We start from the raw sequence: 21604 nt of genomic DNA, 5'->3' as shown, positions 1-21604 counted from the left end.
CTTTTTCCCATCATTTCCTGGCTCCTAGCTAGGGCACACTGAAATGGGTGGCATTGCAGTGCTTTATAGAAATCGGTAAGGAAATTGCTGATGACTTCAGTAGGTTTTAACCTTTCCTGAATCAGTGTCAAAAGGACAAAATCCTCACACAAAATCCTCATTCCATTTTTCTGGCCTGGGCAGGAATGCGAACACTACTTTTTTCTTCTGGCATCAGTAGTTATTGAATTAGTTTTCCTACAATTCAACAACCTTTAACATAAGACAGTAAAGAGCAGTTTGATTGTACTGACCCATATGATCTCCAGACAGTTTGTAAAAACCATCAGCAGCTCTCTTTTAATGCTCCTGAGCAAGGTGCTGCAGAAGAATACTTTTTGCTGAGTCCAAACTTCACAATTCCTCTTACAAAATGTTCTCACAAATTTCCTGAGTAGGACAGATTTTATTGTGTCCCAAAGATTCTTAACAAATCTGAGGAAACGAGTAGGACAGAAGTTAACTGTGGAAAGCAGCCGAGTTAAACAGGGTGGTTAACAGAGTAAGACATACAAAGTAGTTATTCAGTGGAAAGCAGAGTTAAATTTGTGTTCTAACTAGCACTTAAAAAAAAAAAAAAATCAAGCCGTGGCAGGGTATTGTCTGATTGTAACATTTCCGTGGAGAACCACGTATCTACCCTGTGACCATTTTGCACCATGGCACTGTGGTTTGCAGGTGTTCCCTGCGAGTGGAGAAACCTCTGTGCTCCTCTTGTTCCCTCACGGATGATCTAGTTCAATAGGACGGTCCAGCTTAAACCACTTGGGCCCTGCCCTGGGACCTTCCTTCAAGAGGAAGCAGCAGAAACTGCCGGGGGCTCTGAAGGTGCAGAGGGAGCAATGTGTCTCCACCCCAACCCTGTTTTGCATGGTTAGCAACCAGCAGCTCTCGTGTCCTGTGCCACACCATTCACCAGAAAAAAATACCTTGTTTGGGCTGCATTTGAGCTTCGAACAGATGTGGGAGGCAGTGTGGGGCTCAGTAGGGAAGGAAGAAGATGCTGGAACTGGTCACCCCACTTTCAACTTAATAAACTGATGAGGTAAAGTTACAGGATGAAAATACCAAACAAAACAAGCAACAGACCAGAGAGATTACCAAAGAACTTTTGGCGGAATATATGCCAGGACTTAAAAATATGACGTGTCTTGATTCTTAAGAAGTCGCTACAAATCTGTGACAAAGATGGGAATCATTACTGAAGATGTGGATTCAACAGCTGTTAAATTTTACAGGGTCATTTCTTCTCATAGATAGCTTGCAGAAAAATTTGTTTCAGCGCTGTAGTAGGGCAGGGATAAACCAGACTAAGGCGGAGGCCTGAAAGAGCTACAAGCTCGCCTTGCCTTTCAGTGTTTTAGAATCCTAATTTACTTCCAGGCATCGGGGTTAGATTATTACTGTCTCAAGTATGCAGCTGTCTCTCATAGCAAACAGTCTTAAAAGAATGACTGTCGGGAGAAATCATCCCTACTGCATCATCTGCCCAGCTTGAAGGGCTTCTGAAAGCAGGATAACAATGATACTTCATTGAGCTCTGGGGGAAGACCGCACCTTTCTGTGAGAGTGTTTCCCCCTTTTTTAGAGTGACTTACTATTGTGGCATTTCCAGTCTGGGAAAAGAAATATTTCTTCACCTTGGCCTTGTAATTGTCATTGTTTGATGCGTAGGATACGTAGGTCTGAGAGATCAGTGCCCATGCACTGTCTTGGCCTGCTCGTTAGGCACTTATTAAGGCATATACACGCTTCTTAGATTATGCGTGGTGCTTTTCACTGCCATTGCTTCTTAAAATAAGTTTATAAATCAAACTGGAGTTGTATTTTCATAGAATCATAGAATCATAGAATGGTTAGGGTTGGAAGGGACCTTCAAAGGTCATCTAGTCCAACCCCCCTGCAAGGAGCAGGGACATCCCTGACTAGGTCAGGTTGCTCAGAGCCTCATCCAGCCTGGCCTTGAACGTTTCCAGAGATGGGGCCTCCACCACCTTTCTGGGCAACCTGTTCACATCGTAAAAAATTTTTTCCTAATTTCTAATCTAAATCTACCCCCCTCTATTTTAAAACCATTACCTCTCGTCCTATCGCAACAGGCCCTACTAAACAGCTTCTCCCCATCTTTCTTGTAGGCCCCCTTGAGGTACTGGAAGACCGCTATCAGGTCTCCCCGGAGACTCCTCTTCTCCAGGCTGAACAGCCCCAGCTCTCTCAGCCTGGCCTCACAGCAGAGGTGCTCCAGCCCTCTGATCATCTTCATGGCCCTCCTCTGGACCTTCTCCAACTGGTCCATGTCCTTCTTGTGTTGGGGGGTCCAGAACTGGACACAGTACTCCAGGTGGGGTCTCACCAGGGCAGAGTAGAGGGGGAGAATCACCTCCCTCGACCTGCTGGCCACGCTCCTCTTGATGCAGCCCAGGATGCGGTTGGCCTTCTGGGCCGCAAGGGCACATTGCTGGCTCATGTTGAGCTTCTCGTCCACCAGCACTCCCAAGTCCTTCTCCTCAGGGCTGCTCTCAATCCATTCCCCGCCCAGCCTGGATTTGTGCCTGGGATTGCCACGACCCAGGTGCAGGACCTTGCACTTGGCCTGGTTGAACTTCATGAGGCTGGCACGGGCCCACCTCTCCAGCCTGTCCAGGTCCCTCTGGATGGCATCCCTCCCTTCCAGCGTGTCGACGGCACCACGCAGCTTGGTGTCGTCGGCGAACTTGCTGAGGGTGCACTCTATCCCACTGTCCATATCGCCAACAAAGATGTTGAACAGGGCCGGGCCCAGCACGGACCCCTGAGGGACGCCACTGGTGACCGGTCTCCACTTGGACATTGAGCTGTTGACCACCACTCTCTGAGTGCGGCCATCCAGCCAACTCCTTATCCACCGAGTGGTCCGTCCATGAAACCCATGTCTCTCCAGTTTAGAGAGAAGGATGTCTTGCGGGACAGTGTCAAAAGCTTTGCACAAGTCCAGGTAGATGATGTCAGTTTTTTTGTATGGATATCCAATTTTGTATGGATATAAATTGCCAATATACTGTAACTGGAATAGAATTAGCTAAGATGCGACCATAGGATTTTTATGGGGGAAACAAATTACAAATTACTACCGTTTTTATATAGATTATAAATTAACTCTTATCCTCTGGAATACATTATTACAGCTACTGCAGAAAAATAGTTCTTAACACCATTCTTATAGTATTTTTACATGTTTTTTGAAGACTATCGAAAACCAGTAAGCAAGTAGCACAAGTTTGCAATTCAACCAGCTAAAACACAAGCAAGGGTATTGTGATGGTATCTGCCTCCAGATGCTTGTGCCTGACGGAGTTCTCTCAGGCACAATGTCCGTTGTGAGCTTACCCTTACCGAGCAACATAACGTCCGTTCCAGCAGCTCGGGGTTCTGTTAGTCCTGTGGCTCAGTGTATGAAAGAAACCGAGGCTCTGGAGATCAACTGCAGTGTTTTTTATTTATATTTTCAGAGACTGTGTCATGCTCTGCTGCTTGAACAGTGGCACAAGCTTTGTTGCTGGTTTTGCTATCTTCTCAGTTCTTGGATTTATGGCTTATGAACAAGGCGTGCCCATTGCAGAAGTTGCAGAATCAGGTAAGTTCCCAGAGCAGTTTTCTGCGTTAACAAAACTTGCCCTGACGTTGCTGTCAGAATAATCTGTGCCGCGTCTTACAGATAACCTGGCTGTTTTGCGGATAGTTTTGCAAAACTCCTCCTAAAAACCTGTTACCTGACTCATTAGAATAACTGCTCTAAGAAGAGTTGTTGACTGTTTTTATGGTCATACATTTATGTGTGAAAAATACTCATGTCGTTGTGCATAGCACCAAATTCATAAAGTCAAGGAGCTGTTGCAGTGCAAACGTACTCCAGCTGAGCATCCAGAAGGTTGTTTAGCAGAGGTAATTGCTCAGTTATGTCCCTTGAGTGTTATATCCTCATGAATGGAGCCTTCCGTTTTCTGAATAAGACAGACCAAAATCCACACAAACATCTGTTCCTTCTGAAAAAAAAAAAAAAGAAGAAGAAAAAAGAATAAAAATATAGCTATTAAAGCAATGAGAAACCAGGTGTTCAGGAGAAATCTTTGGAAGTCCTCTGAAGTCTTGCTCAACATATACTATCCAAATACAGATTTCTAACAGGGAGATGGCTAATGCCATCTCTTAACATCAGCGCGTTTTTCTCCCAGGACATACACTGGTTGGTGAAGTATAAAAGTTCATGTTTTGAGTCCAGAAAGGCACCAAGGCTCATCTCTGAGAAATTAACCATCTAAGGTTCGTTACCTTCACCTGGAGTTAGGCAGCCAATGAAAGTTAATTGCTTTTTAACACCTTTGTGGATGTAACATCTTTAAGGGTCACTTAAAACTCAACAGAACAAAAAAGCCAGGAGTGCTGCCCGAAAAGAGAAGCAGTATAATGCTGAACTGCTGGGAAGCGGAAATGACTCCCTTGAATTTAGTCAAGGTTAGCAGGAAAACTGCAAAGCAAGTAGAGCTTCACTGATACTTTCATGGAAAATACTTCTGTCTTGCTAAAGCCCCCAAGACAAGTGGCTTATGCTGTTACAGAAACTATCCAGAAAAAGGTTAAAAGACTACAGCAACTCTGGAAACTGCAGGAGCTTGTAAATACTGCATTCAACAAAAAAGCAGCAGTGTGTTGGCAGGTCTTCACTGAAGCTGTTGCAGCAGGAGCACAGAGGTACTCTGTTAACAGCCTTGTAATCCTGCCGTCCTACCCCTGCTTTAAAAGCTCGCTGTTACAGCATCAGAGTTCGCATCAGCTGAGAAATGGGCACAGGTAGATAAGGTCAGGAAAACATGGGCTAGGTGGGATGGTATTTTAGCAGATCTGAGAACTTACCAATGCTGTTGCAAAAATGTTCTGTTTTAAAGATTTCTGTAAATATGCAGCCGATGAGTTAATATTGTGTGCCAGCAGCAGTGCTCAAAAAGGCACAGCAGATTTTGAACAAACCAGTAGGCATTTGGCTTGCGCTGTAGGTGGCTTCCAAGATGCAGCTCTTACCAGTGACTGCATTCTTGCACAGTATGTCCAATGAAGTGCTGCCTTAGGAAAAAAAAATATTCCAGAATATGTTCGTAGTTATATAAGGCAACCACAGGACCATAAATAATCGCTATTATTTATTCAGATATGGGAGTCTTACCATACATCCACACAAGGAAGAAGGGGAATGTAAAGGATAGTGATGTCTTAACAGAGGTCTTGACCTTTAAACATTTGGTCAGGATGTAGGCAGAGGGGATGTGCCAAGCAACTCTTCATGACTGATCGGCCTCATCACTAAATAGTTAGACTGTTAGAGATGCAGAGTTTGTCAAGGTTTTCCATCTTGTCTTTAGCTCCTCTTCTCTGCCATAAAAGAACAATCAAGTTGTGGTGGGTTGACCTTGCCAGCAGCTGAGCATCCACACTGCTCTTTGCTCACTCGCCCGCCCCGGTGGGATGGGGAAGGGAACAGGAAGAGAAAAAGTGAGAAAACTGGTGGGTCCACTGTTCAGCACTAGCCACAAAGTTGGTGTTAGCAATGGTGTTCTATCCAGAAATCCAAAACAGCTCTGCACAGGCTGTTATGAAGAACGTTAGCTGCACCTCAGCCAGACCCACGCAAGTGTAAACTCCTTCCTTTCTGTTCTTCTTTTTCAGGACCAGGCCTTGCGTTCATTGCTTACCCTAAAGCTGTTACCATGATGCCGCTTTCTCCTCTGTGGGCAACTCTGTTCTTCATGATGCTCATATTCCTTGGATTAGACAGTCAGGTGTGAAACAAACACTATTTAAAGATTTTATCAACTGAATTCTGAAACTGAATATCAGACAGTAAGAATGAAGTTCCTACGGTGTAGTTATATTTCAAGATACCATAGCAAGAAATGTGTAGTCATACTCTGCAGCAAAGTGTCAGCATAGAAATTGTCCTTCCTATGTGACCATAAAAATTGTGAAAGCTGTTTGATGAAAAGTTGAAAGTAGCTGGCATTTTTAGCATGCAGCTCAGCTCTTGGCATGATTTGGTTCAGAAAGTTTATGATTGTACACTGCAGAATAAAGCTCTTCAGTGCTTATTTTTCATGACATTTTGAATCATTAAACTTAACGTTTTAATAACTGCTCTTTTTCATGATCTATCATTTTTTTAAATTTTTTCTTTTAAAATAAGCAATTCCTGAATTCTACTCTTGACTGTTCCAATGAAGCAGGCTTTATATTGCCTACTTTTGGGCATTAATTTTGTTGCCTATTTTAGAAACCTTGCTCCAGAGCCTGAGTCAGAAGCTCGGGCCTCTTACTAACTTTAAAAATCAGCAGAGAGCATTAATGTTCCTTCCCTCCATCATTAGATGTACTCGACTTGGGCACTTAATAGCTTTGTGAAATTCTCTCTTCTGTAAAATGGAGAGAGCTTCTCCAGAAACCCTGCAGTTCATGTAGCAGTGCTTGAAGGTGCAGGGCATTGCTGATACGCATGTTCCTCGTAGCGACAGAAGTGCAGGATGCTAAGAGTGAAGTTCTGCTGCAGCCCTGTGAAATGTCCGTACGTTATTTAAGTCCCGTTCAAGCCACATTCAAAAGATGTAATTTTTATGCTCCATCTGCTGCAGGGTAAATGCTTTCTGAGATAATACTAGTGGATTCAACTATTTTAATTTGGTGGTGGAGTGGAAATCCATAACTTTGGACTTTTAAATTCTGAAATGGTGTTCCTCTCAGTTTGAGCTTCTGCTTAGAGTGTCCTCAGAGATCGTTCAGTCTCTATGGTGAAAACATAGAAGTGTATTTGAAGTGTTTTGTAGCAAATCCAAATCCCAACAGCAGATGAGACACGTATTTCATTTGTACTTTCCTATCGTTTGTTCTAGTTTGTGTGTGTTGAAAGCCTTGTGACAGCTGTTGTAGATATGTACCCAAAGATTTTCCGAAGGGGCTACAGAAGAGAGCTGTTGATTCTTGGCCTTTCCATTGTGTCATACTTCATTGGTCTAATAATGCTAACTGAGGTAAGATGTGCTTTGTTGTTCTACTGCAGAAAAAAAAGGAAATGGGTTTCTGTTCATAATCGTGACGTTTATAATCAGATGAAATGCAAGAACATTTACCACAGACGAACTTCACTGTCAGCAATATGGCTACAAGATACTTGAGAGACTGTTCTGAACTACTGTGTTGCATTGGAAATGTGAAATGTAGCCTCAGTTTTTCAGTTGAGCTTTAATCAAAGTTACATAGCCAAGGAAATTCCATCTGCTTTGCACTGGCCAGCCAGATATACTGGTTGTGATTGCTGCCTACTTACTCTGGACAGAGCAGTCTGAAAACAACTACATTTTGAATGAATGGGTCAATAAAGAAGATGAAGTAATGTGAATATACAAAACTAAAACGTCTTTGATTTTTGTATCAGCAGGCTAGGTCAATCAGTACAGCCACTCTCTGAGCAGAAATTGCTTCGGTAAGAATCAAAAAAGAAAAGAAAAGAAAAAGAAAAAAAAATCCAGACAAACTGAAGTGTTTGCTTTGGGATGTTCTAAACCAAAAATTCTGAGGGTGTCAGTCCATCCCATCGCTCAAGTCAGGAAGAAGAGGGGCAGAACCCACACTCTCCTCTGCCCTTATTCTTTGGCTTGCTGGGCCGTTAGAGCCTCTCTGTACCAGGGAGCGAGTCAAAGAAAAAGGTTTCATCGGTGAGGAGACTGCAGCTGCAGTCTGAGGAAGGGCTGAGCGAGGAAGCCTGGCTGTATTAACCATGAAGGCCCACAACGTGTCTCTGTTGTGCAGCAGCTCGGGCAGGAAACAAGCTACATATAATCATTGGCTATATGCGATTAGCTCTCTGGTGATGTATTCCTTCTTCATTTTAAATTTTGAACATATTGGCAGATTCCAGTCAATTTAACAGAAATTTCAAAGATAAATCCTTTTTTTTTGTGAAAGTTCAACGTTCATGAAAGTTGGCAGCCAGACAGAAGTCGTAGAAGTTCAAAAGAAAAAAGCATGAGTTCAGAGAATTCACAATAAAGCTGTAGCCTAATGAGCGCATGAAGCATAAGGGTTCACGGTCATCTGTGAGATTTAAGACCAAATCAGGCTTCATTAACTCTGCTGTTCCTGAGTCACAGAAGAAGGCATCTTGATAGGGAAGGATTGGATGACCGGAGTATTAACGATGGGGTAGACTATAGCAGCAGCAGGTGTAAAGTCATCCATATAGTAGTAAATGTTTCTACTAGGCATTGAAAACAATTAGGAAAGAGAAGTATCTGGATGTGAAACTAAGCACTACTAATATGCTGTAGACATAAAATGATGTTTCTTAGAAGTTTCAGGCAGGTGTTTCCAATTGAGAGGTGGGAATAGTCCCATGACCGAGCAAGGGAATGGGCCACATGGAGGGCCACGCAGATGATCAGAGGGCTGGAGCAGCTCTGCTGTGAGGCCATGCTGAGAGAGCTGGGGCTGTTCAGCCTGGAGAAGAGGAGGCTCTGGGGAGACCTGAGAATGGCCTCCCAGTACCCAAAGGGGGCTGCAGGAAAGATGGGGAGAGACTCTTCAGCAGGGCCTGGTGTGACAGGACAAGGGCTCATGATTTTAAAATAGAGGGAGGTAGATTTAGATTGGATATTAGGAAAAATTTTTTTTACGCTGAGGGTTGTAGAACGCTGTCCCAGGTTGCCCAGAGAGGTGGTGGATGCCCCATCCCTGGAAACATTCCAGGCCAGGTTGGAGATGTCCCTGCTCCTTGTAGGGGAGTTGGACTGGGTGGGCTTTAAAGCTCCCTTCCAACCCAAACCAGTCTGTGATTCTAAGGGAATGGTCCCACTGGAATATTATGTATGACACTGGATACTGGTACTGGATACATAAAGGAAGAGCACCCAAAGGAAGTGAGGATGATCCTAGGAGTACAGAGACGATTTTACCGGAAAATAGCAAAATCGTGACAATATTAGCAAGGGTGTATGATTGCTTTCTGTAAGTACAGAAGTTACATCACAGATGTAACAGTGAGTATAGACATGAACAATTTTTAACTTGTTAGGAAAACATTTTTTTAAAAGCTTGCTTGGAGTCAGGATGATTCTTATTTCACTTTTTTGGTCTGTCAAATAGTAATGACTCATTCAAGCAGCGTGGCTTAAAGGCCGTGAGCTAGATTCACACGTTGTAGGTCAGTTTACTGGTTTTACAGTGCTTGTGCGTTGGACAGTGGTTCTAGTAGCTACAGATTTTGCCTTCTTTCCTCACATTTTAACTAATTATTTTACATATTAATAGGACAGACACAAAAAACAGACCCTGCGTCTTCTCATACAATGATCTGGAGATCAAAGCAGTGGTATCTACAGCTTGATGTGATAACAAATGAAGTTGGAAAAAAGCATGGAGGTGGGGGAGCATTTTGGAAACAAGTCAAGTGTAGTTCTCTCCACTCCAGGGTTTACAACCTTAAAGCAAATGCACAGTATTCAGCTGGCACAGGGAATAACCTTATGTGCTACGGAAGAAAAAAAAACTTTCACAATAACAAATCACTGAGAAAATGAATATTCTTTGTTCAAGAAGGAACCAACTTCAGTAGGAAGATTGCCAGGGAGCCAACAGATTGGCTGTGTAATTAGAGCCATATTTGCTATGACATATTCCTACCAGTGCAAACACAATATTTTTTTCTTCTTTTCCTGTTTTTGTCTTTCAGGGTGGGATGTACGTCTTTCAGCTGTTTGACTCTTACGCAGCTAGTGGCATGTGCCTTCTTTTTGTTGCCATATTTGAATGTGTCTGCATAGGCTGGGTTTATGGTGAGTTGCTGAAAACCGCTGTGGCTTTGAGATTTTAGGAAAGTTTTCTATTTGCATAAAAGCAATGTATCTTGTACCCTTATGGAACGGGGCCCTCCATGTTGCCATGCACTACCGAAAGTCAGGAATGCCTTTTTCCAGTCTAAATAACAAAGATAGTGGAATAGATTTTTTTTTTTCCTTTTTTTTTTTCCCCTCCCTTGGTCCTTGTCAGGACTGACCTCCTTCACTGAAGAAGTCCTTACCTGCCTTAGAAAAAAGTAGAGGTGGCAATAAATCTTCCTTCTCTCACGAAGTGTCTGTGCAGGGCATGTTCCCTTCCACCTCTGACGCTCACAGCAGCTCTGTCACAACCTATGTTTTTCTCTTTACTGTTTTAAATACTGACCTGTACAACCTCTTACATGTACATTCTACATCTGCCTTTCATTTGGTTTTGGGTTTTTTTTGGCAGGCAGCAGTCGTTTTTATGATAACATTGAAGACATGATCGGGTACAAACCACTGTCACTGATTAAATGGTGCTGGATGGTCTTAACTCCAGGTATTTGTGCAGTAAGTACAGAATATCCACATAACTTGGCTTAGACATAAAGAGGGTTTTCTGTGCATATTTTTAGAAATTTGCTGCTGCTCATAGTTCACAACAGTCAAGAAAAAGCCTATTGATTTGTAGGATATGTTTTAATTAAAAAACACTCTGTAGGGTCTGTAAAAATTGTTACATATTCTCTGAACTGTGAGAAATCTTAGTATATTTAATAATAGGAAAAAAAAAACCCTTAGAGCCCTAAATGAACATTTACCGGTACAATGGAGGCTTTTCTTCACTGGTATAGCTTGTGTCTACCCAGCGTAACTCAAGCTCCTCCATACTTGTGCTGGTTTCCTTGCTGCTCCAGCCTCCGATTTCCTTCCCTCTCTTTGTGTGAGTAGACACTTTTCAAAGAAGACAGGACATTTTTTCTTCTAGCAAAATCAGTAGAAGAGGCCAAAACCCCATCTCATACACATGGAGAAGGGGAAGGAATTTGCCTTACGAGAAGCTGGCAGTACTGGTGCCAGCTCTGGCAATCTGCTGTGCCTGCCTAACAGGGACAAAATTACAAAAGAATCATGACCACATTCCCTGTAAATTTGATCCACACGTGCCTGAGGATTAGATACTAAAACCTTCCAGTTGTCCAAGATGTAAATGATGGCAGCTGCAAATCCATAGATGCGGGGGCACCTGGAAGTCCAGGTTCCCTTGAGCTCTGCCAGTTCATTTGCAAACTTGGGAAAATTTCTGATTCATTTTCACCAACTCTGAAATGAACTTGTTCTTGTACATTCTTTTCACCAATTTGGAGAAAATTATGTAGTAACTATTCTGTATTCATAAATTTAAATTGTCCAAACCGCTTGATGAGACACCTGACAAATTCAGACATATATTTGAGATTTGGGAGGATGGAAGAGTTGGTCTGCCAAACTGCAGATGCGGACAGTGGATTAAGGCAATGCTGAAAATTTTGGCTTTCCTTTTTCATCATGACAATTAAGCAATGCTTAATCCTTCCTGCCCAGGTCCTGTTTGCCATCAGAGTGCAGGTTTTATTGTCATCGAGAGGTAAATGGGATTTAAACTTGACAGATTGTTCATTTCTGTGGAAGCTACTGAGATGTGTTATTTAAGCTGTACGTAAAAGAAAATACTGCTGGTTTGGTTTTTTTCCCTCTGACTGAAAAGCTTACCTCTGCTCTCCATCTTTAGGGAGACTGGCCTCACCTAAACAGTCAATCATTTTCTGGTTACGTAGGCAGTGTTTTTTCAAACACCGCTAATATGTTTCTCTGCTTATTTCAGGGAATCTTCATCTTTTTCCTGGTGAAATACAAGCCTTTGAAATACAACAATGTATATATATACCCTGACTGGGGCTATGGCATAGGGTGGATGATGGCACTCTCTTCCATGATCTGTATCCCTTTGTGGATGTGCATTAAGCTGTGGAAGGCAGAAGGCACATTCGTAGAGGTAAGATACATTTTCAGATTAACGACACTGAAAAAAGAAGTGAGAAGGGAGTGTGAATCCTCACCTGCATGAAACTAAGCACAGTTTAATCCAAACAGCAATGCCACGTACCTGTTCCAGTGGCAGCTTAGGGTAGGCCTCTCGGTCACTGGTGGAAAGAGGCATCTGAATTTTCTCTATTTTCCCCTCAATTTCTTTTTTTTTTTTTTTTTTTACCTTCACTGACTTCAGCCTATGGTAAACTAACCAATACTATAGCTTTAAGGTGCTCTGTTCCTGCTCAGTTTGTAGCTTAAAATGTCTGTAACATCACCTGTTAACATCAACGCAAGAAGGTTTGCACCAGCCATTCATTCAGGTCAGCTGCCTTCTCTCCATGGTTTTGGTAACTGAAGTTTGTCCTGCTGGGATTCTCCTCCAGGAGCTGGGTAGCAAACACCAAGCACTCACATATGTCTTCTGGGCAGTTTTCCTGGTTACAGCTCTCTAAGTGAGAAATAGAGGCAACAAGAAATATTCAGTGCAGTTTTCTGACACTTGGTATCAGGTTATCTCAGGTCTAGGCTGAGGTTAAAATTATTAAATATAAGACCTTTTCTCCACAGAAAGATAGTAAAGATGGTTATAATGGAAGAAAAAAGAATATAAATCTTATTCAGCTATTTGGGATTTCTCATACTCCAGAAAAGCCTGATTCTGTCATCTGGAGTTCCTTAAATACTAGTCAGTGAAAGTAGGTATCCCAGCATTGCTTCCTTCTATCTCGATACGTCTATAGAAGGGACTTTGTTCAGTCCATTTCATGCTTTCTCAGTCTCTCCAATATTCGCTAGAATAACGCCAACATAAAGAACGAGACAGTAGGAATTGCTGTGTCTAGGATGCCTGGGGCTCATTGACTCACCTAGCACGTTTGGAAGATCTGTCTCTCAGTGTGTACTCACACTTTCAAAATGATCCTCCACTCAGAACCAAAGTGTGTGACTTCTGAGTACATCTGAGTGTATCTCACTGTCATAGTCCTGCTTTCTGGAACGGAGAAGCTAACATGCAATTTATTGTGCTGGCTGATGACAGTCCTTATTGAAGTGACTCCATTAAGGTGACCAAATACGGCCTGGAGCCTACCTCAGAAATCTTTACTGTGGGTAAACAAATATGAATTGTCCATAATACAGAATCACAGACTGGTTTGGGTGGGAAGGGGCCTTTAAAGCCCACCCAGCCCAACCCCCCTGCCAGGAGCAGGGACATCTCCAACCAGATCAGGTTGCTCACAGCCCCGGTCAACCTGGCCTGGAATGTTTCCAGGGATGGGGCATCCACCACTGCTCTGGGCAACCTGGGCCAGTGCTCCACCACCCTCAGTGTAAAAAATTTTTTCCTAATATCCAATCTAAATCTTTCTTAGCATGTCAAAATGAAGTTTTGCACAAATCTTAGCATTAAATATTTCCTTAATGCATCCCCCTTACCCGGTCCCTGCAAGTAAAGAGACTTTGTTTACAGACTCTTGTTTTGCACTGCCTCATAGTCTGAAGCACTGCAGACAGGTCGTTATCTTTTCCATACATGAACAACGAGAGGATTTTTTAATTACACTTGGAAGCTTCTCAGGAAGCCACCTTCCTGCCACATCTCTGCTCCCCAGGCTGTAAGCGGCAATGTGGTTACTGATGTTATTGCTGTGAAAAAGAAAGTTCTCAGCTGAACGCATATATTTTTCTTTTGTTCTTTATTGTAGCTTAATACACTTGGGCAGTCTCGTTTGTTTATTTTTTCAGTGTATATCCTTCGACTATGCCATAAGAAACAAAGTGCACCTATATAACAGACCTTACGCAGAGCACTGCTGAATTTCTTCATGGAAGGGAATGTTGCTCTAAATCAGCGTGAAAATTCACTTTGGCTTTGTCTTCACCTGCTCTAGCTTTTGGTCTGGAGTGATTTGTAAAGCGCTGTGTGGCCTGCAGATTTAGGGACGTAATAGGGACGTGAGAAGCAGACATGCAAGAGAAAAGGGGTTTATCATCAATCTGGTCAACAAACGTGTGTCTGTGAGCAAGGAAAAGGTAACGGTTTCCATTTTCTCCAACTTTCTAGAAATTCAGGAAGCTGATTACGCCAAGCTCCGATTTGAAAATGAGAGGGAAGCTTGGAGGCAGAGCCTACATAGCAGCAATAAATGACTGCGATGCCAAACTGAAAGGAGATGGCACCATTTCAACCATTACAGAAAAGGAGACACATTTCTGAAAGAACTATCTTTTTTTTTTTTTTTTTTTTTTTTTGTATAAAGAAATAAATAAATAAATTCACTTAATTATAGAGGCTGGCTTGTTTTGCACAAAATTTTATTAACCCGTTAATTTTAAAGTGAAAATTGTATACTTGTTTAAAAGTGATTTTTTAAAAATTACTATATAAGTAATGTTTATGTAAAAGGAAGAGAAATAGCATTATATGGTACGTTAGTGATGACTCATTGTAATATGGTGATTTCAGTAAATGTTTTTTTAGACGTTAGATGGACCTGTGTAATGTGCTGTAAAACTTTTCTACTTTGCTTTCTGTCAGATGTAATGTATAGATGTATGCGTTCTAATCTGTACGCGTTTCAGACCATTTCAGCTTTTACTGTTGTATACGAAGGGGACCAGAACGTCCTTTTGTTTGTATCGGAAAGAATGGTGAGAGGATGGGAGGTGGCTTGTAACTGCTGTTGCGTATTACTCGCTAAACACGGGCCGTATCCAACGTCCATTGGAATCAGGGGGAGCTTTCCAACTGGGGCTGGTGGCTTTTGCACCAGGCGGGGGGGAGATGACGCCTTTCCCTAGGCCAGGGCGGCTGCAAGACTGAGTTTTGCGCCTAACATCTTATCTAAGGGAAGTTTTGTGGGGCCGGCAGGAAGCACCACCTCAGCTGCTCTCATCGCCTTCCCTCCACCCTCCATTGGCTTCAACAGGTCTGAAAATGGGGTGGAATGGGCCCACTTCTCAGTCACTGGTTTTCTGGAGATTGGATAGAGAATATTTCTTGCAAGCTATGAATTTTGCTGCTTTTGTAAGTTAACGGTCTCTAAGATGATGTGTACTACTTCAGGAGACCTCTAAGGCTTTTTCATTTTCTTTGATGTCTGGGTGGCCAGTACTTAATTTTTGTTGACACTTCCATCCCCTGAAGTAAAACGCATTTGTCTATGCTTGTACAAGAGGAGATCAAGGTTACTTTATGTATGTGGCGATGTTCTGAGGGAAAAAAAAAGAGCAGGTTTAGGGCTCTGCAGACCTCGGTGCCTCTGTGTGTCTCTATCTGTTTGCCAGTCTGTCTGTCTGTACATATAGTCATTCCCCTCAAAAGAAATCAAGGATCCTGTACGGACAAAGTGTAGCACTGTATAGCTTTTCTCATGCTCTCTAGATCCTCTCACATTAGGCCCTGATGGCTCTTTGAGCAAGGGTTGCACTAACGTCACAATAGGAGTGTATTTGGTGGAAGGCTGGAGTAGTTGCTCCTCAGTCATAGAAACGTAGAGTGCCAGCTTGGAAGGGAACTGAGGGATCATCTGGCCCAACCTTTCTTGGCAAAAGCACAGTCTAGAGAAGACGGCCCAGCACCTTGTCCAGCCAAGTCTTACGAATATCCCGTGCTGGGGAATCCACCGCTTCCCTGGGGAGATGAATCTCCACGAGAGTTCCAGGAGGTAATTTATGTACGGTGCAGATGGAGGAATCAGGACAGGGATGTTGTGACTTCTCTGTTTCACAGTAGCAGTCTGGGATTTGTGATACCAGGCCTTTTTATTCTATCAGTTGTATGAACTGACTCCCTCTGCCTTAAAACAGATGTTGTGTGTGAATCCAACTGATGGATGGTTGTTACCATGCGGTATGAAAATGCCAGTCCCAGTATCAACACCTCTAGACTGTCTCTTGGTTTGTTTGTTTTTTTTTTTTTCTTCTGCCAATATTCCAAACCCTATTATTTGTTCTGGACAATTATTTTTTTTCCTTGTCCTCATTTTTTATTCAATGGTTGTACAAGAAACCTGTGGAGGAACACTGTACTACCCTGCACAGTATCTGATGGGGAGAGACAAGCAACAGCCTAAGACAGCTCAGAAGAAATGTCATGAAGTCTGCTGTCTTCTCTGCAGTTCAAAATCACCAAACCTCAGGTAGCCAGCACCTGGAGTTATTAGGAACAGAAGGCTCCTGGGCTTCTACAGAGGAAAACATCTCACTAGCAGTCACTAAATATATCTTAATATTACATAAAACTGGACATGTAGTTGGCATTGCTCTGAGATTTTACGGTTACCTCTTCAGCTTTTTCATAGGATCGCTTTTTCTGAAGTCACATCATTAAATCTAACAAACAGATCTGTTTGATTTTACTTCATCTTACTTGTATTTTTGTATGGTAAGGGGGAAGTCTAAGAGAGAACTTCTCTACCACAGTTCTACTTCAAATATTTTAAGTCCTGCTTGCCTGTCTCCATCGTTAGGTGCGCAGGAGAGGACGTTTAGAAGGAGCCTGCCTTTACGAAGGTGCAGAACCTTCACCTTGTGAATGCTGGCCTCCCTCAGAGGGAGCCTTCAGCTTGGCATCCCGAACTGGAGGCTGCCAGTGCTCCCAGAACTGAAACCACAGACTGAGTGATAGAACTCCAGAAAATATACCAAAGCAACTGGAAGCTACGTATCGACATTGAAAAAATGCCCACTCCAAAACCTTAGCATTTTGGGAAGTTCTAATGCGTCATAAATATTTCTAATCCAGTGTCCCTTTGTGATCTTTCCCTCCACCCACCAGAGCTGCAGAACTAAGGCCCCAAAGCCACCTATGGGCCCTGGGGTGGATTATGTTCCCTCCCAGAGTAAACATCAACGTATTTTCTTATCAGTGAAGGATGTGCCGATGTAGCTGCACTCTTAGGTTACACTTGGCCTTGATTTCAATGAAGTTATCTCAGCAGTCAGGGCTTCTTATGAATGTTTAACAGTAAAGTGAGCCAAGAGGTGGAACCCATGCCACTCCACTAGCCATGATTAGACACACAATGAAAATCCCAGACGAGTCAAGATTGCCCTTTGAATCTTAACACACACCGCTGTAGCAGAACAAAGTGACTTGTGCGTTTTGGCTTGTCAATCCACTTTGAACGTTTGTACTCATCCAGATCTCTCTACAGGAACTACGTACGTTGTATGGAACACGCTTCCTGTTCTGCTGCTATGAACCATTTCGCCCGTGGTTTTCTACGCATACATATGGTTTGGCGTGGTCTGAAGCAGTATACGGTGTTACTGATGTGCTGTGCTTGTAAATGTGTGCATTCAATATCTGGCTTGTTTAACACCGTACTGATTTTTTTAAAAAATATTTTTCTTTTGTGGGGAGGGATGTGGGAGGGTGAATTTCCTAATAGTATTTGTGCTTCGTTTTGGGTTTGGTTTTTTTTTTTGAAACAATACGAAGGGGAAAATGTAAAAAAAAAACAATTATATCATGATGATTTTTTTTATGCAGTAGAAACAATATTGCCCTTTTCTGAAATATCTGCAGGATTATTAAAAATAATACAATAAAAACGAACAACCGCTAAGGTTTATGTAGCATCTTACACAAAGAAAGGTTCTGTTTGGTTTTGAAGGGCACAAGATTTCATCTACTTACTTGTTTTCAAAAATTAAAGGAAATGGGCAAAACCCATTCTGTGTATTTTAGTTTATATCAGCGTATTTTATATGACCCTCACCTCACAGACTGACTAATCACACCCTCCCTGTTAGGGCTGACATATGTCCCTTGATTTTAAATGGAAACGTGGAAACAAGAGAAGATTTGGCAACTTCTCTGAACTCATCCAGTAAATCTGTGGGTGAAAGAAACTGAAGTTTCCCGCTCTCACAGCTTAAAGTCAGTTATTTGATACAAATCCACGTGGCCACGGCAAGCGCAGACCTGTGGCACTGTCCCTCCCCTCTGGCTGTTGCAGGCGGTTTTAGGGGAGCCGTGTAGGGCCACCTCGGGAGCTGCTCTGGCTGAACCCTGCCCAACAAAAGCACCTGGTCAGGTCTCAGTAACTCCAGCTCGCTGCTTGGCCGTGCAGCGCTGACGGGAGACATCACGGGACGGTGAATTACATCTTCCAGCCAGGCACGTTGTTAAAACAGCCTTCTGACCGTGGCCTCAGTCACAGGCCAGGGCTGTCCCTTTGGTCATCCTGTGTACTCTGATTTTATGCTCCTTTCCTTTGTTGCTGGCCCATGTACAGGGAACCATGCTTGCACATGAGAGTGATGAAAAATTCTGATATTCTCCCCCGAGACACCCTGTTACGCAGCAGCCTGCCACCCAGGGAATGAAGCTCTTCTCTTAAAGGCTTTTTCTCATCTTGACTAATGAGGCACGGCTATAACAAGGACAGTGCGCTACGGATTTTGACAAAGCCTTTCAATTCCTCCCTGACCATGCCAACTCCTCCAACCCAGCTGCACGGATATCCCAGGAAGGATGTGCACCCCTTTCCCAGGGTTGACGTCCTTGCGCCTGGAGTGTCAGCCCATGGCAGACCTGGGATCCAGCCAGGCAGTGTTAGAAGGTTCTTGGCCCCATCTTGCAACTAAATATTGAGTAAATCTCAATGTATATCAGGAAATTTGGCCTCAGATGTTGATGACTCCCCATTCAGAAGAATACCTGAACTTGGTCATCCACAGTGCAGCAAGTGTAATGAAGGCTTCTAAAAACACCGATTTCTGACTCGCTCAAAAATGTCATGGCAGATTAAATACTTGCATATTTGGCTGATATGAAAATTTGCACAGGCAGACATAAAAAGGAGAAAATTGGCTGGCATGCTCTTAAAAAACGTTTGGAGAAGGATGAAAAGCTTGCCAAGGCATAATGCACAACTGCTCAAACCGCTCAGATCGTACGGACACGCAAGGGTGAACGCTAACAGTGCAAGCCAGTTTCCAGCTCTCCTTCCTAAAGCTGCTCTTAAAAGATAAACTGTTCATTACGCTGCAATACAGCAAAAGGGACCAAGATTTAGGTGCTGAGTTGAGGGAAGAGTTGCACACTCCTTTTCTCACATTAATTTTAAAAGGATCAGCTCCTTCATCTTTTTTAACCTGTGTTCTCTGAGAGCTGCCACCAACCTCAGCCGTGTCCTGCCCTCCCTGAAGTCATCCTGAATTCCAGTCGCAGCCAGGTCCTTGTTGGCCAGCCATGGTCACATGGATTGCAGAAGGCTGCTCTTGGGCTTTCAAGCCAATTTTCTGCATCTGACTTCCTCAGTTGCATTGATCATCACCTGTACTTGTCCACCCTCCAAGCAGAATAGCCTGAAGCTATACTGTCGGTACTGCCACATCAGAGGCCCACAGATCACACATTGTCCTAAGTGACAGGATCTTTGCGTATTCTGAGATGTCTTGCCAGCAATTGTTTCTAGTGCCATTATAATGTGTGCTCCAAGCTGCACCTAGGCCTCTGTTTCTCACAAGATCTTTTTGTCAGCTGATGGAGGTGTTCAAAGAACATGTAGAGGTGGCATTTCTATCATTGCTGAACCCCTTGCAGAAGCGGCCAAGGACCACTGCCTTTTAGGAAACTCAAGCAAGGGGGTAACAAGCAAGCATTAAGAAGACTAATTACTTGGAAAGATTGGCTAACAAGACTGTTCCCTACATTGTGGCCTCAAGTTGCAGCAGGGGAGGTTTAGGTTGGATATTAGGAAACACTTCCTTACTGAAAGAGTGGCCAGGCACTGGAACAGGCTGCCCAGGGCAGTGATGGAGTCACCATCCCTGGAGATGTTCACAGAACATGCAGATGTGGCACTTCAGGACATGGTTTAGTGGACATGGTGGTGTTAGGCTGATGGTTGGACTTGATGATCTTGGAGGTCTTTTCCAACCTTAAAGACTCTTATCATTCTATGGTTCTATGACTACAACATAATGAGGTCTTTTAAAATGAGAGAGTCCTTGCTCCTGTGGTATCCCAGTTAAACAAGAAGTGAAGCATAAAAACAACCAGGAGTTCCTTGCTGTGAACGGTTAGGGACAAAATACCAGGGGCATCAGCTTGCTGTTAACGCAGTCAGCTCCGCTATCCATTCCCAGCGCTCACTACAGCATTATACTAGGCAGCGCAGCTTTTCTTAAAAGTTATTGTAAAACATCTTCTCAGAAACTCTGAGAGCTCTGGCTGATCTCTTTTTATTTAAATGAAAACAGCAACTTACTTATCATACTATACACAGATGAATCATTCCTCTCCTCTTCCCAAAGGGCTAAAAACTGTCTGCAGTTAAGGCATGCCATGCTCAAAAGAGCAAACCACAGCTGTGCAGGCTGACACCTCCGGGCCAGTTCTAAGTTTGGTTGCAGCCAGTGACACGGGATTTAGCTGTGCTCTCATCAGCGCTGGGGTCACAAATCCCTGGCGCTTGCGTACGCGAGGGAGAGGCAAAACTGATCAGGACAACGTAGGTAAGGTAACGCGACACAGCCAAGGCATCGTGCCTTCACAAGCCTTGTGCATCTGGAAAAGGCTCTACGTGGTTTATTCATAAGTGACAGGAGATGTCAGGGTTGTGTTTGTGTTTACGCCCTGCCATCTGCGAATCGGTACAACCGGGCCTGTCAGCAGGAGCACGCTCAGCCGCGCCAGCAGAGGGTCAGAAGCTGCTGCAGAGCATCACCTTGCTTTGAGCTCTGCCTAAGGAGCCGTGCCAAAACCCCGGGGTTCTTTCCAACCGACCCTGCTCTTAGCTTGCTCCCAAGTTAATTTGGAAGAACCGATGTAGAAACTTCAACAGAAACATGCCCAGGAATTATTTGGGGCTTTGTCAGGTTGCTTGGGTTTGGAGGTTTTGGGTTTGGTTTTTTTTTTTTCCCCTTTTCCAGTGAAATTAGTTCTGTTGTCTGTGTTGAAATGCAGGCAAAAATTACCAGCCAAATAACGCAGTGCCAGATCAGTAAGCAGAAACAAAGAGAACAGGCTATGAAGAGAAGTAGAGGACAAATCTTTGCGTTTTCTGCAGGGATGAAAGCATGATGTATTACAAGTGACATTTAAACCAGCTTTTAACTTTTACTGCTTATTTTTAGAGAGTCTTTCCAGAAAACCAGCCCAGGTTATGTTTAAAACTCTCTCTTTGTTTGCCAAGGTTTTTGCCTCAGGCTTTGCAGAAAACTTGTTGGGTTCCTGTGGCATAGACTTAGAATCATAGAATCACAGGATGGTTTGGGTTGGAAGGGACCCAAACTTGCCAAACTTCCCACTCTTGCCAAACTCAACCTCCAAAAGCTCCTGCATTCTCTCTCTCACCTCTGACTAGGATTTTTCTGTTTCAGACACAAATGAATACGTATTCCTTACAAATCGCACATGAAGAGGTAATTACAGTGCAGCTCGGAATACAGAGCCTGATTTCCAGTCATAAGTTTGCCTTCCTTCCCCTACAGCGAATAAACAACTGTAGAAGATGGGGACTATTTAAGGCTCCAGATTTACCCTGCCCTTAACCTGACACGCCGGCATGTTGGTTGTGACACGCAGCCTGGCAGCCTCGTGGCATTTTGGAGCGCTCCGGCCGCACTCGGTGTGTGGTGCTGTTCGTGAGTGCCCCCATTCCCGCAGCAGCCACTGACTCACACGGAAAAGCTACGAGCAA

The 21604-nt window shown here is 43.4% G+C and overlaps 1 protein-coding gene across 1 annotated transcript in view; it reads left to right on the top strand.

Moving 5' to 3' along the window:
• The window catches only part of SLC6A11 (solute carrier family 6 member 11), a 100896-nt gene extending 83271 nt beyond the window's left edge, over positions 1-17625 (top strand). Inside the window, exons 9-15 of the mRNA XM_086755406.1 lie at positions 3528-3652; positions 5737-5849; positions 6951-7088; positions 9785-9887; positions 10342-10442; positions 11737-11907; positions 14011-17625. Coding sequence (XP_086611532.1) covers positions 3528-3652; positions 5737-5849; positions 6951-7088; positions 9785-9887; positions 10342-10442; positions 11737-11907; positions 14011-14163 — 904 coding nt within the window. The 3' untranslated portion in view covers positions 14164-17625. The remainder of the gene's footprint in view (positions 1-3527; positions 3653-5736; positions 5850-6950; positions 7089-9784; positions 9888-10341; positions 10443-11736; positions 11908-14010) is intronic.
• The last annotated feature ends 3979 nt before the right edge of the window (positions 17626-21604 follow it).

The sequence above is a fragment of the Chlamydotis macqueenii genome, chromosome 10 (genome assembly GCF_036417535.1).
Source record: "Chlamydotis macqueenii isolate bChlMac1 chromosome 10, bChlMac1.mat, whole genome shotgun sequence".
In the NCBI taxonomy this organism is placed as follows: domain Eukaryota; kingdom Metazoa; phylum Chordata; class Aves; order Otidiformes; family Otididae; genus Chlamydotis; species Chlamydotis macqueenii.
The sequence above is the reverse complement of the archived record's forward strand: the minus strand, read 5'-3'. Positions and strand labels throughout refer to the sequence as shown.